Source organism: Panthera leo, chromosome E3 (assembly GCF_018350215.1).
Source record: "Panthera leo isolate Ple1 chromosome E3, P.leo_Ple1_pat1.1, whole genome shotgun sequence".
Classification (NCBI taxonomy): domain Eukaryota; kingdom Metazoa; phylum Chordata; class Mammalia; order Carnivora; family Felidae; genus Panthera; species Panthera leo.
In genome coordinates, this window is record NC_056694.1 from 31,218,205 (window position 1) to 31,237,060 (window position 18,856).

An 18,856-nucleotide genomic window follows, 5' to 3' on the forward strand; every position below is an offset into this window, starting at 1 on the left:
CCTCTTGCCCGAATGGCTCCAGTCTACACTCAGGCCTCTAAGACCGGCCTTGTCCCGTCCAGTTCTCCACAGGGCCTGGGACAGGGAACGACGCACAAAACAGACCTGATCAATTATTCTCCTTCTTAAGGGCCTTGGCCAGTTCCCCACCGTTCACAGAACCAGGGCCAAACTCCTCACTGGGACCTTGGGAATCTGTCTCCGGTTCACTCTTCCAGAACCTTCCGTAGTCATTCCCCAAACACACGCTGGGCTCTAGCAGTCCGCACTGTAGCCATCCCAAGCTACCTGCAGCTTTCTTCAACCTAACATCCGTGTCTGTGCCTCTCTCCCCTTACAGCGACTCTTCTCCCTGCCCAGCATGCCATTCTGTGAGCTTCTGGAACACAGAGACCACGTCTGTCACACTTGGATCCCTGGAATCTAGACACCACAAAACAAGCTAAGATGGTGATCAAGATGATGGGAGAATACAGATTCCTTTGCCAAAGACACCCTGCCACGTTTCTTTATCCCATGGTCTCCTTCAATCCTTGCCATCATGCGTGAAAATGCGCTAGATTATCACCCTTTTATAGACTTTTAAAAATTGAGGCTCACAGAGGTAAAGTGACTTTACCCAAGGTCACACGGCTCGTGCACTAAGCCGGTGCTTAGTACAAAGCTTTGAGCCAAGGTCTGACTCAAAAGCCATTCCGCTCAGCACCGTGGGGGCAAGTGAATATACCACTGACCACAAAAAGGAACCTCACCGTTGTATGTAACAAAAGTGACGTTTTCCAACGCAGGAGGCCTACACACAAGGCATTGAGCACAGACCACAATCTGCCCTCCAAAATATCAACTCTTCCCTTCCGCAGTCTGTCTGGGGTGACGAGGTACCCTACTAAAAACAAGTATTTTTCACCATCGCTAACAGAAACAGTTCAGGCCACTTAAATATAAGAAACTTTTCTGAGTGGTGGGTGACCTCCTTAAAACAAGTCAGACGGTTTTGTTTTTTTTTTCCCCCTTCTGCTGCTTCATCTTTCCTGCTGCAGAGAATGCAGATATAATGGCTAGGGATCCAGCAGCCTTCTTAGACCATGACAGGACCTTAGAAAGGTAAGCCAAACTCAGCAGAGCAATATAAAGGAAACTGACCTATACACACTTGCTCTTTCAAGAAATTTCTGGGCTCTATCACGTGCCAGGCTTTGTGCAGGCCCCTAAGAAAGATCACTCAACAAAAGAGACCAAGGTCCCTGCCCTCACGAGGCTTGCAACTTAAGGAAAAAAAAAGGAGCCGGACTGCACATCGTAACAGAGCTAGGGGGAAAAAAAAAAACAAGTAAGGGGGACTGAGAAGACAGGGAAGGAGAGGGATCCCACTGGGAAATTTGACAGACAAATGTTTTTAGTCCATGAAGAGAAAAACACGATCCAAAAAGACGCCCTTAACTTAGCGCTCGGTGAAGCCCCCTGGGTTCACCGTCGAGTGGAGAAGAGGTGTAGTGGCCACGTGTGGTTTCAGCCCCATGAGGCAGCAGCAACAAGGAGCAACCGGACTGAAAGGCCAACCTCTTTCCACTCCAGGTAATCATTTACAACGTGCCTTTTCAGCATGGTTCTCGATGGAGTTTTATTAAAGCTCAGGAGGTGGTGTTCCGGGACCCCCGCCCTCCAACTGCGCGGCCCTGCTCTCCGCGAGGCTGCATTTGGAGCACTGGAGACAGACCACGTTCGAAGAAACAGTTCTCCCGCTTAAAAGGTTTCTGCGAGGGTCGTTGGGCCACAGGAGCCGTGTGGCGGGAGGGGAGCGTCTCACGCGTCTGTACGTTGTGTCTGGGACCCAGCAAGAACTCAGCTGACTGAGCAAATAAGCTTCGCCACCTTCCACAAGCCCTCGACTTGACGGTTGTCGCTCTTTAAACCGCATTCCTGCCGCTGCCAAGAATATCTCCCCTCTGCTGAGCTTCCTGTTGTTCCCCTCCCCGGCTCCAAAATAACAAGAAGCTGCTTGGCAGTGATGTCACTGTCACTGTCACCGCCTGCAGGGCATCCACATGCCAGCTATATTTAAGACCCAGGCTTCACGCGCGGGGACATGGAAATTGCCACCTCGTGAACCATACCGGAAAGGCAAGGCTTGAAAATTTCTCTGCGGATAACCAGGTTACAAACTCTGCCTCTCCCCAGGCAAACAGGCCAGGGTGTTCAACTGAGCACCGGGCTCCAGCTTCTGGGGTCAGCCAGGTCCGACTGGGGCCTTTCAACCACTTCCCTCGAGTAGCACAGACGCTGACACTCGCTCGGGGGGAGCCGCTCTCTCTTCCGATTGTTCTCCCTTCCCCGGCTCTGCTTCGGTTTCCCCTCAAAACCCTTCTGTTATTTTTATTGACTCCTCCAGACTTCTCTACGGACTTCTCATTAGAAAATACAGCAAATGGAACGTTAATGAACGGTAAACGCGTTCCCCTCCTCCGTGGATAATTATCGTGACCTTTTAATCAGAGTTCTACCACAGTTACTGGTTTGGGTAATTTTTTTTTTATCTCCTGCTCCTGTGCTCTGATGGGGAAAGTGATGGGCTGCAACAATGTTTCAGACACAACCTTCTCCCCGTTCCCTTGGCAGCTGCGGATTTTTTCTGCATCTTGATGAACCGCCCAAATCCATGTTTGGCGCACATTTTGCGGGGAACATCTGGCACCGACTGCTAATGGCGCTAACGCCTAGCCGTTCGACGAGGGCACGTGCTGCAAAATGCAGCTGTTCGTGCAAATATACCTTGCTGCTTCCTCCCCCTAAAAATTTTAGTTCATCAACAAAACCGGAGTCTTTGATTGGGTTCTAGAAGCTTTAGAGAAAATAAACAAGCACATGGCTTTCTCCCTTGTACGTGATTTTGCTCTAACAGATGCCACGATGCTCCAGTTCCTCTCTTCCGGTCCCCGATTTTCATACGGAAAAAGTGTCCAGGAAACTCACATGGGTCATGGCATTGTGAAAGGAGGGTGAAAGAACCTTTAGGACCGTCCACCTTGCACGGTGTTTGAGGAGGTTGTCTCATCATTTCTGATTCAGGTGTTAACACGTTTGGCTTCTTCATTTTTCTGTCTGGGGAAAGGATGATCCCCATGTCTCTACTTCCTAAAGAAAAATCAGCTGGAAAATCATCCGTGCCAAATACACCTTCAACTTCTACACTCTGAGAAGCAGGAGCTGAGAGGAGAAGGTTATTAAACCGGCTGAAGCTCTCTGGGTGGATCCTCCTGCCTCACCCTGGAGCCAGAGCAACCCAGGACTTGGGCCATTAACACATTCCTACCCTTTGCCCAGCGATCCTTTTCCTGCCCATACACACAGAGGAAAGAAGTTGACAGGCAAAAACAAGTGAGACACAAGGCTATAATCTCAGAAAACCAGAAGCAGCCGAACACTGGCCCATGTGGAAACTATTTGGTCAGATATGGCGGCCTCCTTTACAGCCTTCACAAAGGACAAAGAGGCAGGCCCTCCACCTATCACCAAGGGGTTATCAGGTGACACGTCTTTCCTGGGAAGGGCTTTGGCCCTATGGAGCAAGGGCCTTTACAGATACCTTCTAACATCGAAACTCAGCTTCTAGAAGTCTAGATTAAGGACTTTAAAGAACTTTACCAAAAAATACATTAGTAGAAATCCTACTCCTACAGTGGAGGGGGGTGGTGTGGGTGTTGGAAAAGAGTGGAGAGAAATGGTTAAGGAAATAGTGTGAGAAACAAGGCCAAAGCCAAACAGACTTCCACACGGCCTCTGAAAGGGATGCCCACAGAAGTGAACAGCGTGAGGAAACCTGCATGATGGGATGCTAATTGCTTTTCAAAGCAGACCAACTTGCAGATTCAGAATGATCTGAATTATGTAAAATGAATACATACATAAGATGAATTGGGATAAAGGGGCTCATCAGTAATAAATAAAAGACATGAACGGTAATTGCGTCCAGAGGATTTTCTTCTTTAAACCTCTCTTAGTCTCAGACTTAAGGACTACAATTTGTACATTTTTATATTCTTGGGGGAGGGGGAGATCTCTAAACATAATTTGAAGTCTACAGAGAAACGCAAGAAAATGTTATTAAAAAATGCACGCACACACTGATGGTGGTAGAACCAGGTAAAAATCGTACTGAAATGGACTAAGTGGGGAGAACATCGTTAGGCTGGTGTCGGGAGATTTGGGATGCTCTTTTCCATTTCAGCATATGGTGCTTTTACAATTTAAAGGTGATTTAAAAAAAAAAAAAAAAAAAAAACACGGAAACCAGAGCTTTCTCAAGAACTCTCCAGCTGCCTAGTCACGGCAGAATCCTGCCCTGGCATCCCACCTGCATGCATCTGAACATGAAAGCATCCAATTCCACATCAAAGGAGCAAATCAAGCCGCAGGATGCTGGGCTCATGCTAAAAGCTCAAATGCAGATCCTTCAAAACCCACCAAAAGCAAACCTACATGGTATTCTCATCATTAGCTTAAAAATAAAAGCAAAAGCAAAATGGCAAATGGGAGTGGTAAATCTTTCTTGTAGTGGATCACAGTATTCTAGTTTTCAAACTGCAAACAAGAGGTGCCTGGGTGGCTCGGTCGGTTAAGCGTCCGACTTCGGCTCGGGTCATGATCTCACGGTTCGTGAGTTCGAGTCCCGCGTCGAGCTCTGTGCTGCCAGCTCAGAGCCTGGAGCCTGCTTCGGATTCTGTGTCTCCTTCTGTCTCCCCCTGCCCCTCCCCAACCCCTGCTCTGTCTCTCTCTCTCTCTCTCAAAATTAAATAAACATTTAAAAAAAAAACCTGCAAACAAAACTAACTCCCTCTTTGGCACTGAAAGAAACAAAAAAAACAATCACAAGAGCCTTGAGCTTTCTACAAGCCCAGGTGGTTTCAGAGAACTACCCCTTTCACATCCCTACTGCTTAGAGTGTGGGTCAGGAACCCAAGGCATCAACGGCACCAGGAGCTTGTGAGAGACACCTGCTGACAGGCCCCACCCAGCCACGATCGCCATGGGCACTGGTGGAGACATTCGGGTTTGACGAAGACTGCTCTAAACCTCTACCAACACCAGCCACCTTGGCTACACCCTGGAATTACTTACTGGGGCAGGGTGGGTTTTGCTGCCAGCGATTTGGACATAATTGGTCTGGAGGGGCAGCGTGGACAGGTTTTTCCTAGGGGACGGGGGGGAGCTCTGGGAGGGTTGGGTAGACACAGTTTTCAAAGCTCCCCCGGTGAATGTAATATACAGCCAAGTCTAAGCGAGGCATTTAGCACTTCAACCCCAAGAATTCTTTATTAGAAAGTTAGTTACATCTGAGCAACATCAGGCTAGATTAACTCCAGACAATGACTCTTTGCAAGCTTGGACGGAGGCATAATTTACTTCCACGAAAACACTAACGACCATGGCTGGCTTCTCCTAAGTACTTACTCAGGGTACTCACTGCGCTTAGCCCTCTTCATTCATTAGCTCTTGAATAGTATCTGTAAGAGTGAGAAGATTATCCCAGTTTTCTACATGAGAAGCATTAGGGGTACAATTACCACCCGAAATCACACAATACAAGTGGCCAAAGTACTTGCATGACCTTCAGACGGAGTTTCTCATTCACCTTACCCTACTCTTGACCTTGAGAAGGAGGGCTCCAATGCAAGACTTGCCCCAGACCATTACACTACTCTTCCCGCTAAGAAGGGCCAAGTCTACCGGAATACAAGCAAAAATGTCAGCCAAAAGGTTAAAATCTTTACATACATACGTATACATACATACACACATACATATGAAGATATCTAGATATCTATATATCTGCGCCTCCATTGTCACACCTACAGGTTACAGCCAGCTGCATCTGGTCTCTGACTCCAACCTTCACTGAATTTCAGAAGCATTAAACTTCAGGAAACCGGTTCCCCCTGACCATCTTGTCTCCAGCCCCGACGTGTGAGTCTTCTACTCCTCCCTGCTCCACCCCATGCACTTAACTCTCCTTGGCTGCTCCGGAGTCATAAAGGACTGTCAGCCGCTGACAAGGGCTTGTGGAGAATGATGAAGAGCACACCTTATTCAGCTAATGCGACTCAGCCAAGTATAAGAACCAGCGACCTTGGGGAAAGCAAGCTTCGTGTTCAAGGGGAAGTGAGGGACAAGAGCACCAGAGTAGGCTGGCACACACAGAGGGGGCTCCACAGAGAATTCAGTGTGGTCATGGTCTAGTTCTTGGTGAAAGACTCTCAAGGACTCAAGCAAGTGAAAATGGACCAGAAGGCTCCTCAACACCCAGTTCTGATGGCACCTTTGCAAATGGCATTGGAATGCCTCCTAGAGATAAGGACGTTGGTGTTTCTAAAGCCCCCCTGGTGACTATGGTGGGCTGGCGGGGGGTGGGTGGGGGTGGGCAGAGACACCAGCAGTCCTGGTGGCCAAGGCAGCCCCACACCCTAGAGCAACCTACATCCCATTGTCCTTTCAACTGTCCTAGGACCCTTCACATGGGTGCAACGTTCATCTACAGTCTGAGTCTACAATTCATTTCACATACACACAACATACTAGTTTTTACCCAAGAATCCACCCACGTACACTCTGCTCTGTCATTTTCTGTTCTTATCAAGAATGCCTGGTGATCTTCTTCCTGTACTGCCTTTAAAACCAAATTCATGCGTTGTACGTAGGTGCAAGCACTTAACCGCATCATGTTCTCCATCAAAGCCATGCCCGGCCAATAATATATTGAAATCTACCTTTTATTACATGTTACTTTCCTCAGCTTTCTCCTTCATAGATGTTAGGGAGTTATACTCAATTTTAAATAATTAGCTCCAATCCATAGGTTATTGTAACTGTGCATTTCATTGCAGTAAAGGGGACCTTATCAAAAATTTTTTCCCAAATATTTATTTTAAAAAAAGAATAGAGATTCTTCTAGAGCCTGAGAACCCCAAGTCGACAAGATTCGGTGACTGCTGACGAGGTCAAATTATCACTGGACATTAAGATCCAACCAAGGAAAGACAGAAAAGAGGACGTAGGACCTGCGTGTGACCTTCTCAACGCTGACTATTGGACTCTTGGGATTAAAAACATCATCAGTGTGGGTAGGGCGTCACCTGTAAGATGAGCACTGGGTGTTGTATGTAAGTGATGAATCACTGAATTCTACTCCCAAAACGACTATCGCGCTGTATGTTAACTAGAATTAAAATAAAGACTTGCTAAGACAAAACAAAACCATCAATGCCTTCAGAAGGACGTTGAAGACACGTTCTGTCCTTTTCCACAAAAAGCATACTCATGTCATTTTTCTAATTTAACAACGAGAAAAAGGCAGAGACAGACTTAGGGCAGAAACAGATTTAAAGCCTTCATAGAAAGCCAATCAAAGTCTCCCAGGGGACAGCGAGTGGAATGATAGGATCGAGGCTCCCAGGATCCTCATCCAGCCTTCCCTTACAGATGGTGTAGTACAGTTCTGGCCCACCAACAGGACACTGTCACAGCAGGCAACTACTCAGCAGCCCCACAGAGACCAATAAAGGGACGCTGGGCACACGGGGCGGCAAAAATCACACCGGGAGCAGCTGAAGGTCAAGTGAAGGCCAGTGAGAGGCCAAAGGCTCTGAGGTACTCACTGCAGGGAGAAGCTGGGATAAGGGAAGAACCCGCAAGCTCTTGTTCTAGCCTCGGCATCTGTAGCCACGCACGGCCAATGCGCCAGCTAAGAAGAAATCAGGGACCACGTAGTGAGCGTTTACAAGGAGCCTGGAGCTCTGCTCAGGGCTTGAGGAGCAAAAAAGCTCATGTCCTTGTCCCCACCAGCTTAGGCCAAAGTGCAACAGACAGGATTTATCTGCCAGTCACCACATGGCAGTCAACCATGGCCTTCTGCTCGCTGGTGCCCACAACAGGCCCAGTGGAGTCGAAGATGTTCTACCTGGACATCAGGACAGAGTCTCTTCTCTTCAGATCCCGCACGAGGCTTGGCGTTAGCAGAGGCCCTCTTTACTGCTACGTGCCAAGGCCCTGCCCAAGAACACTAACAGAGAGGACACAGGGCCAAGGGCAGAGCGAGGACCTCCCGAGAGAACCCGGGTCCTGAAGAGAGGGACCGGCCACATCAACATAAAATTGCCCTGTTGATCCAAGCTAATTTGGTTTGGGTTCCTACAGCCAAAAGCTTAGTGACATTGGCTAAGATTATCACGCATCAGTTCACAGACAGGGAAAGGGAGACGTGAGAATGTGTGAGGTGGCCCAGCCAGGGGAGGGGTCGCTGCGCTGCTTCCCAGCCAAGGGTCAGACACAGCCCTGGCACGCCAGCCATCACTACGACACATCACACAGCGTCCTGCTTTTCGTCCTCCCACGGGAGGCAGGGAGAGGACCCAGGCACACCCACCACCTCTTCCGTTTTCAATAGACGAGGAAGCAGAGGCTCAGAAGTGTAAAGGGAATGGCTCCATCACACAACCAGCAACACGTTCTTGTTCGCACACCAAACGTCCTGAACAGGAGGTAAAGGTGTGACCAAGAGTAATAGTGGGGCTGGTGCTGACGGAACACAGGAAGACAAGGCCTTGAGCAGGGCTCCGTCAACCCACCGGGTTCCCCTCAGGACATGGCCTTCACAGTCATGACCAGATGCGCGTCTCTTCACGGACCTGACAGGTTCATGGTTAAGGCAGCGATTTTACTTAGGTATGGAGGAAACACAACTCACTCCAATCCGCTATTATCCAAAAAAAAAGAAGCCTGGTCAGATAGGACTTGGGATTGTTAACACAGAAGACCAGTTACAAAGAGGCCCAAGTAACAGAAGGAATGTATTAGTTCATGTAACTGCCAAGTCCAGAAGAACAACAGCTTCAGGAAAGGCTGGATCCAGGAGCTCGAGGTCTATCATTAGAACCTGCCAGGTTGTCTCCATTTTTCACTGTGTTGTTGCCATTTGGGGTCAGGATCTTCCCACATAGCAGCAAAGACTGCACCCAACAACTCCTGGCTTAAAGTATAACCTTCTCAAGAAGGCCCTCAAGAAGACCTCATCAACCTGGCTACATGACCTTCTGTGAGCCAATCACAGTGACCAGGAAATAGAACAAGCCGGCTGTCCAGGCCTGGTCCACCTACCCGCTCTGGAACCCAGCTGGGCAGTGGTAGGGTCGTTTCCACAGAATCACACACAACGGGAACGAAGAACCACACCCACCAAGAAAGACTGGGATAGGGTCTACCCCAGGGGGTGAAAGAATCCTGGTAGGCATGGAGGGCAGCCTCCAAACTGACCCCCAACGATCCCTGCCTCGTGGTCATCACATTCATGTGTAGACTCCTCCCACACTCAACCAGGGTTGATCTTTGTGACCACAGAGAACAGTGAACCTGATAGGGTCTCACTCCCAACATTAGGTTGCAAGAGACACCGTGGCTTCCGGGTGGGGGAGGTGCTCTCGCTCTCTGCTTACTCACCCCGGGAAGCCAGCTGCTGTGTTGTGAGCAGTTCTACTCGAGAGGCCCTTGTGGCAGGAACACAGGCCTCTCACCAGCGGCCACACGAGTGAGCTCGGAAGCGGGCCCTCGAGTCCCAGCCAAGCCATCAGAGGACTGCAGCCTTGTGACCGACTCTGACAGACCACCTCCCAGCTGAGCCATTCGCAGATTCCCAACCCACGAGAATTGTAGAGGACCCTGGTTTTGCGTTTTAAACGGCCAAGCTTAGAAATAATTTTTTACACAGCAAAAGCTACCTAATAAAATGAGCCTAAACAGACAACAGGCCAGCAATCGTCCAACAACCCAGGTCACTTGCTTCTCTCCCAGGCAGTTCTCACGGAAAGGTCTTCTTCCTGTGAACACCTGTCTCATCACTTGAGTGTTCTTAATTCAGTAGGAAGGGAGGCAATCATTTAGGGAAGGAGATTCACATGCCCTGACGTGCTGCTGACGGTAAATACGTCCACCTCAGCACTGAGCAGCGGCTTGGGGCCCTAAAAGCACTGGGCTGGTTTAATGACCTTGTTCTTGGCTGAGCCACGACGGCACCAAGGAAAGCCATTAATTTTGAGCAAAAAGGAATGTGATAAAATGCTGGATTTGTTCTGGGGTTTTTCACTTGTGCAACCACACTCAAAGCCAGTAAAACACACATCCACACGAACACCCTGAGTACTCCAATATACACAGCAGAAATAATTTCACTTCTTAGGGTCTGAAAGAGCCTAGCATTTAATTCTTTCTGCACCACTGCCATTAAAATTTAGGTTTTGATTAGGTAAGGTTTCTTAGTAATGTAATTATTGTACTAAAGAAAAATGATGGTAACATTTACTGAGCATTTATGAGGCACATTTACTGAGCCGACATATGGGTTCTCATTTAATCCTGCAACAACGGTGAGGTACGGGATTTTCTTATCCTCATCTGACAGCTAAGAAAACAAAGAATTTAAGGAGCACCTGGGTGGCTCAGTCAGTTAAGAGTTTGACCTTGAAGGGAGTCTGGGTGACTCAGTAAAGCATCCGACTTCCGATCAGGTCACCATCAGGTGGTTTGTGGGTTTGGGCCCCACGTCGGGCTCTGTGCTGACGGCTCAGAGCCTGGAGCCTGCTTCGGATTCTGTGACTCCCTCTCTGTCTGCTCCTCCCCCACTCACTCACTCTCTCTCTCTCTCTCAAAGATAAATAAACATAAAAAATAAAGTTTGACTCTTGAATTCAGCTCAAGTGATGATCCCAGGACTATAGGGTTGAACCCCATGTTGGGCTCTGCACTGAGCATGGAACCTGCTTAAGATCCTCCCTTCCTCTCTCCTTCCCTTCCTTCCATTCACACCCTCTCTTTTAAAAAAAAAAAAAAAATTTTAGTGTTTATTTATTTCTGAGGCAGAGAGAGACAGAGCATGAGTGGGGGAGGGGCAGAGGGAGAGGGAGACACAGAACCCAAAGCAGGCTCCGGGCTCCGAGCCGTCAGCAGAGAGCCCGATGCAGGGCTTGAACTCACAAACCATGAGATCATGACCTGAGCAGAAGTCGGTCGCTCAACCGACTGAGCCACCCAGGTGCCCCCACTCACACCCTCTCTTAAGTGAGGGGAAAAAAAAAAAAAGCTTTTCTTTTCCACTCATGGGCTAAAATTCTCCCCAGAATTATCAGGTCCTGAAACACACTTACTGTAAAATACACCTAACTGCTTGTGTCTAGGGCCTCACGTCCTTTCAAGTACAATCATTTTGTCCTTTCTGTTGCATACGACCATCCTAGTTCGTAAACGAGGAAATGCACACTCATTCCCACTAAGAAATCACCCAGAAACACACAATCTGCAAGTGAAGCAGCGGGGACTCCAGGCTAAGCCGACTCCTAGCACAATCCAAGAACGACCGAGAACAGAAGTCTGTCTGTGGCTCAGAACCAGAGTCTCTACAGACGCCAACCTTTATTGTAAGCAAACACAATGATACCACGGTTTCCTGGCGTGGCCAGGCTAAATGGTGATCCAGGGGAGAAAACCTAGGACTGTATTCATCATAGTCCTTTAACTGTCGGATGCTCTTGAGAGGTCACCGTCAAACACGAAGACGTTCTAATTAAAGTTAGATACGGGATCATGGCACCACCTCTCGAGGACATGTATGTAACAACTCCGTTAGTGCCACATCACCCAGCAGCACCAGGGCAGTAAATGCTGCTATCGGTTACAGAGCTCTGGACTCCCCTACATACCCAGACAACCCCATCTCCTGGTCTTATTTTTAATGTTTATCTATTTTGAGAGAGAGACAGAGAGAGTGCGCACGCACAAGCAGGGAAGAGGCAGAGAGAGCATGGGGAGAGAGAACCCCGAGCAGGCTCTGGGCTGTCAGGGCAGAGTCCGATGCAGGGCTCAAATTCAGGAACCGAACATGACCCGGAACTGAAATCAAAAGTCGGACCCTCAACCGACTGACCCATCCACGTGCCCCTGGTCTTATTTTAAAGTAGCTTTAGGGGCGCCTGGGTGGCGCAGTCGGTTAAGTGTACGACTTCAGCCAGGTCACGATCTCGCGGTCCGTGAGTTCAAGCCCCGCGTCAGGCTCTGGGCTGATGGCTCGGAGCCTGGAGCCTGTTTCCGATTCTGTGTCTCCCTCTCTCTCTGCCCCTCCCCCGTTCATGCTCTGTCTCTCTCTGTCCCAAAAATAAATAAAAAACATTGGAAAAAAAAAATTAAAAAAAAAAAAATAAAGTAGCTTTAAAGAACCACCAATGAACTGCTTATCTTACCTACAAAAGGAAACAAACCCAAACTCAAATGTCCAACAAATGGGAGTTATTTTAACGTGGGACATTAACTCAATGAAAGGCCACATCCGGGCATGTAAGTCATTAACATGAAATGGAAGTGGTTCAGAGAAGCAGACTGACAAAGGACAGGCTACAGACCTCAAGTGGAGTACCTAACGATCTTTGGCACGTGAACAAATTCAGGAAAATCCACATTTTTATCCGACTGGAGATTATGAGTTTTCTTTAATAAAATATAAACTAAATCACAGCCAAGGAAATAAAATGGCTCTTTAACAAGAAGACGCTTAACCTTACTCTTCATTAGGAAAACGCAGACGAAAATTCTGTCAGGGCCACTTTTTCCCGGTGATGCCGTCGGGGACCCACAGGGGGGACGCGGCCCCTTTGGGCCCAGACGGGCGGGAGCAGGCCTCTTGGCTGCTGTTCCAGGGTACACGTTGGCCCAGCCTCCGAGGAGAGGGGAGAGGTGCCCTCCACTCACCTTAGAAAACTACGGCACTTGGACCCAGCAATTCCACTTCTGGCAGTTTTTCCAATAAATATAGTCATAGGAGAATCAAGTCACAAACGCAAATCGCTGTGGCATTACTACAAACACCGTTATCAGCAAAGGGTCACAAACCACCTCCAAGGGCTGGCAGTCGGCACGCGGGTCGGATGAACTGTGGCGCAGACCGAGAAACGTCACGAGCTTTCACGCAGCCGGCAGGCCCCCGTGCACCCACACAGAACAAGCTCCGTGAGGCCAGGTGAGTGCACTGTACAATACACGACCACTTCTCATGAAGGGGGGAGGGAGGAGGGAGGAGGGAGGAGGAGGTGAAAAGAAGAAACGAAGTGGCCACATGGAGCTAAGGAGCGTCCCCAGAATCGCTCCCACGGCCCGCCTGCAGGGGGCCAGCGGGGCAGCTGAGGATCACTTAGCCCTACCTACTGCCCCTCGTGTTTTGAACCGTGGGCACACACATCATTCGGTACTTATTCAAAAAGCTACATGAAGGTTTCAAACGCATTGACTTCCGTTGGTTTCTTTCTTCCTTTTTTTTTTTTTTTTCCATTCCAAGCGCCAGTGAAGGCTGGGCCTGGGTTCTTACCCGGCCACCGCCCACGCCCGCCTCTCGGGCCCTCCGCCCCCCTACCTTGCCAGCGCCTGGACCTTCGTGACGTGCCGCTCTTCCTGCTCGGCCACCTTCTTTTTCAACGCGTCGACCTCCTGCCGGAGCGCAGCGGAATGCTCCATCTCACCGTCGAGCAGGTTCCGCAAAGACCTGGGAAGAGGGGGCCAGATCCGTTCAGATGCCGTCGGCAGAGTCCACTGGTCCAGAACACAGTTGTTTACGCAAGTCCTAACCCCTCCGTTTTCTCCAGGGGCCCCCGCAAGCTGGAATCTCGCGTCAGGGTATTTACAGAGATCCCAAACTCGGCTTAAGGGCCTCAGAGTAAGGAGGAGGATGTGGCCCGGGATCCATGCCCCCGACAGCCCATAGGAGGGGCTCATCAAGGGGAGACAAGGAGTTCAGAGAATCCCAGGCAAGCCCCTTTCAAGGCATCCCACCCAAAGGGGCGGCACGTTAAGGGAGACCATTTTGTGACAGTCACCCCAGAAAAGAGACAGGAGCGGGTACCAGGACAGGCCACACACGTCCTCTGAGACGTCCGTGAGGAATACCGACAGAGGCCCAGCCTCAACTCCAAAGCTGCCCCAACGTGCGCTATAACCCTGCCCCCCCTGCCATCTCCAGGTGAAAACGACAGATACGACGTTCTGTGGAGCGGTCTACTTAGACATCGCGTGGATCCCGTTTCACACTATGTCTGGGAGCTCGCCCTCCAAAATACGTCCATTTGTTGGTCACCCTTGGTCTTGCAAAGCAAACAAGACGGCACCTCTTCCCGAAATAACCACAGGTTGCCGCCGAGGAGTGAGCCATACATGGTTCTGATGGTCTCGGGGACCTCAAACGGCTTTTTCTGGCAAACATAAACTGACTTTGGGGCACCTACTATCCTAAAACTGTACACAGGCCAGCCGATACCAGGATAGATGCACAGGGGTGGCGGTGAGCTTGGCACGCACCCAGCCCTGTCGCTCATTCAACTCTGAGGCCTGTGTTCCTTCAGGGTTTTGAGAAAATTCCCTTCCTGGGCCCGGAACCCCCAACACAAACATGGTGCGGTTTTGGTTTTTGTTTTCTGGAAAGGAGAAATTAACAGACAGGGACTATCTTTCTTCATAAGGTAAGACAAAACCTACGGCTTCTTGCAAGAGAACAGTTCCAGCTGCAGCAAGGAAAAACAATGCTCTAATGTCTACAAGCCCCTCCTTTTAAAGCCCCTCCTTATTTTAGTTGGAAAATCGTGCTATCTGAAGATCTCTTTTTTAAAAAATTATCTTTTGTTTTTAGAAATCATGCTTGTTTGCTTTTATGGGTTTCCATACAGGATGGGGAAGAAGCTTGGGAAGCAGGGCCCAAGAGGAGGTTTAAAAAGGACAATTGTGATGGGTTGGCACCACGGACACCGAATTCCTACCCTGAGGGAAAGAGTGAGAAAGCCCCAGGAACCCGCACGTGCAGGCTCACGTGGGCACCTGCCCAAACCCCCCAGGACGCAGCACCGTCGGGCTCACAGAAGCCTCACCGACAACTGCGGGCAAATCCTTCCACCCACCGCCCCGTAGCCAAGACAAGGTCCTGGCGGTTGAGAAGTTCACGTTCAAGGCAGCCGGGTGGCAACAATGTGGCCATCTACCATTGGTTTCAACGGGAAACCACACACGAACAGAGCCCTGCACCTTTGTCCATCTGCAGGCGGCCTGCCCTGGGTACCCCCGATGCGAGAAAACTAAGTGTCTGAATGCTTGGAACACGGGACGATAGGCTCTCAGTTCGAAGATCACTCCAAAGACTGCTCTGGGCGGCGGGGGGAAGGAGGAAGACTGGAGGTATCTTTTCGAGGAGGGGAGAACGTTCTCAAGCGGACCTTGGTGATGGCTGCGTATGTCCACAAACACCGAAAACCACTGAACTGTACCCTTTAAGTGGGTCGATGATGTAATGTGTGAATTGTATCCCAGAGGCTCTTTTACAAGAGAAATTTTTTAAAAGACTGCTTTACCAAATTCTTAGTTTGTTCCAAGGTAGAGCCCGGATTGTAAGGTTTTCATCCCCTGCCAACAGTAAAGTGGCTCGTCTCACACTAAAAGGAACCACCGATCACAATTCTGTCAACCAAGCACTCTTCCCTCCGTCTGGGACCCCCCACGTTCCTGAGGTGGGACGTCGGAGAGACGACCCTCCAGGCCTGACGGTCAGGCTACCTGTTCTCTTCCTCCAGCTCGTCTTTCCGGGTCATCATGGCCACGATGGCTTGGCGCAGTTCATCTGAGGGAAGAAAGCACGGTTGAGATTAACCAGCAGACCCCGCGTGTTACAGCCGTCCCCTCACAGACATGCATCGAGTGCTATTGAGGGCAAGCTGTCTAGACGAGCTCCCCTTTTCCCTTTCAAGATTAATTCCTGTACAGTCTGCAAGACCCAACGGGCCCAAGCTGATCACTTCTCAGCCCCACGAAAACGGGAGGGCTGGGCCGCACGAGGAGCGTGGAGGGCTCCCCTCGGTCAGCTGCTGTGGGACGAGACGGCCTGGCAGCTCCTAAACGCTGTTCCGAGTCCCTGTTACCGGACAACATCTGCTCTGAACAAGGATCCCCTCCACCCCCAGTTACAACTGTTTATCAACAGAGGAGAAAGAGCCGATTGAGAGACATAGGGCTCCACGCAGACCTACAAATACTTACCCGAGTTTACGAAGAGATCTGGTCTAGTCCTACACGGCTCTCTATAGTTCGTACACAGGCGACAGTGAAAAGGGGTTGCCTGTCCAGTGCACAGTCCGTAATTATTTATAGGGGCTACTCTTCTGGACACCTTCAACTTAAGAAAGCATGGCTAGAAAACCATGCTTTTAGATTAGCATCCGAGTTTCTGATCTGCAAACGTAACTGTTGTCTCAACCCATCCTCATGTGAAAGACGTCGTTCACCTATCACTCAGATCTCAAGACCCAGACCTTCTGGATTTGTTTTGTTTTTCAACCCCTGACAAACCTTGTGAATGGTTTCCCCCCTTGGGACTGGCTGCTAGAAAGCTCCCAGCCCAAACTGCCCGTCTGGGAAGTGCTCACATCGTGTGGCAACCACAATGTGCCCTAACCCTCCCCCGCCCATCTTCTGCAACCTGTATCTCCACCTCGGGCCAAAGTACTCACAACCTGTGGCATGTTGCAAAGGCTATCTTAAGACGCTACTTCAAATCCTCTTTTGGAAAGAGACAGGAGTTTTGGTTTCTTCCTTTTAGTTAAAATTGAAATCCTTCGACTTGCCAAGCTCTAGTTCAGGGCCCTTGGCACTATCTCATTTAATTCTTTATGCACATCTAAGAAATGCACGTCACCATCCCAGCTCCCGGGGTATGAAGAAACTGCAGGAGTGGAAAGAGAAGTAAGGGGGGGGGGGGAGACCAACAGGTGGGTCCTCTGGGTCCCCTCATACTCAGAATGCCCAGGGAGAAAGACGCCCGCCAAAGACCCCGAGGCAAGAAATGGGGCCACAGGACTAATGCTGTCCTCAGGCTGCAGGAGGGAAAAGGATATTCCACGGTCCGGGACTCAGGGCAAGAAAAGGAAGGAAAGGTATTAGAGAGGCTCCTCCTCAGCCTCTAGAGGCTGCTCCATTTGGATGAGGTGGCAACAAAGAAAGAGACCGTCCTGTCTCTAAAAGCAGAGCAGTCCCCTGGGCACCACATGGACACAAGTAGGCGGTCATCACCCTGACTCCCCCATCAAGCTTCTGACGGTACGAAACCTGTGCATTGTGCAGGGACAAAGTGGACCCTGTGAGGTGCCAGTGAGGAGGGAGGTCTGAGGTGTGTCCCTGTCCTGGGTCACTGAGGGGTCAGTGCGGAAGACCCCAAACAATCACTGGGTCGACATGTAGGCACTGAGCCCGTACAAGGTACAAGCACTCTTCTTGGTGAAGGGCAAGTTACCAGAACAGACCCACGTCTCTGCCTGCAGGAGGCCTCCTCTCTAGCAGGGGAGACAATCCAGCCAACAGGCACACGGCACCGAGAGGGTGGTCAGGGATGCCAAGAGGAAAGGAAAGCAAGGCCAAGGGCAAACGAGGGGACAGCGGTGTCACTGCACACGAAGTGCTCTGGAAAGGCCCTTCCGAGCAGAGCCGGCCGCGCTGCTACGTGGAGGAAAAACATGCCACATGGCAAAGAGCACATGCAAAGGCCCGGAGACCAGTGTGAGCTTGGTCACTGGGCCAGGGGGGCGGGGGCACTCCTCCAGGGGACGGGGGTGGGGAGACGGAAGAAGCAGCACACCAGGAGGGCCGAATCCAGCAGAAAGAGACCCTGCCAGAGTCCGGGGGCATGGAGGGAAGATGCAGCACGCCCCCCTGAGTTCTAGAAACTTCCCTTCTGGAGGGCTGGATGAGAATGCCAGCACCCCCGGCAAAGCATTTCAGACCCACGACCTCACCAGGGCCACAGAGCAACTGCATGGGTCCCTATCTTCCAGTCCTCTTACAGGCACGCCAACGAGATGAAGGAGATTCAACGCCGAGAGCAGCGAATTCAAATCCAGATCCGTCCAATTCCAAACTCTGTGTTCGACCCCAGAGAACAGTTAACTGTTACGAGTCACGTGCATAGATGTAAGAACTTGGATTTTATCGACGCCTCACAGGGACATTAATCCATCTTACAGTGGAAGTGCACACTTGGCAGGTTACGTCACACAAGCACACACGTGTGAACGTCAGAGCCCTGCCCTGGGAGACGGGAACCAGCATGCAAAGCAGATAAAGCCGAGGAGCCTGTACCTGCCTCAGCTGTGCCCTGCCTGGAGTTACAACAGCCCAGAGCTCACATATTCGTTCATTCATTCATCGGTCAGCACCTACTGGGCACCCAGTAGGCACAAGATACCTTCCGAAGAAGAGAGCCAGGCTCCCAACTGAACTAAGGAAGAAATGTCTTTAAAGGAGAATCTCTTAATGGAGAACAACACACATTCGCATATGCCCATCACGAAATGGTCTACAGGACTTTGTCTTCTGAACTTGACCAAGTGTCTACGTTCCTGGCTCTCAGCCTCCTACCAGTGTCTCAGTGTCTCTGAGCCTTTCCCTTGTGTACAAGCAGCAAAAACAGCACCCACCTTCCCCAATTCCCTGGGGTGCTAGGATGTTGACAGGAGCAAGGAGATGGGCAGGCCCTCGGTCGAGGCACTGACTCTTATACACTGCAGCAGGTGCATTCAGAACTCAGAAATCATCATGTTAAAAAAAATATTATCTGGGAGTGCCTGGGAGTCTCAGTCAGTTAAGCGTCCGACTTCAGCTCAGGTCATGATCTCACAGTCCGTGAGTTCAAGCCCCGCGTCGGGCTCTATGCTGACAGCTCAGAGCCTGGAGCCTCCTTCAGATTCTGTGTCTCCCCCTCTCTCTGCCCCTCCCCTGCTCGCACCCTGTCTCTGTCTCAAAAATA

General features: G+C 50.3%; 1 protein-coding gene across 10 annotated transcripts in view; it reads right to left on the reverse strand.

Annotated features, from left to right (window-relative positions):
- SNX29 (sorting nexin 29) overlaps window positions 1–18,856 on the reverse strand; it is a 500,159-nt gene that overhangs the window by 362,851 nt on the left and 118,452 nt on the right. For 9 of the 10 annotated variants that reach the window (XR_006198016.1, XM_042923016.1, XM_042923020.1 and 6 more), the window contains 2 exons: window positions 15,619–15,682; window positions 13,439–13,567 (listed from right to left, as the gene is read on the reverse strand). Coding sequence is in view for 9 of the 10 variants with exons in the window: in XM_042923016.1 (XP_042778950.1) it covers window positions 13,439–13,567; window positions 15,619–15,682 (193 nt within the window). In the remaining variant the exon portion in view is untranslated. Of the gene's footprint in view, window positions 1–5,275; window positions 5,502–13,438; window positions 13,568–15,618; window positions 15,683–18,856 lie in introns of those variants that run through there. The other variant, XM_042923025.1, reaches the window with a different exon arrangement.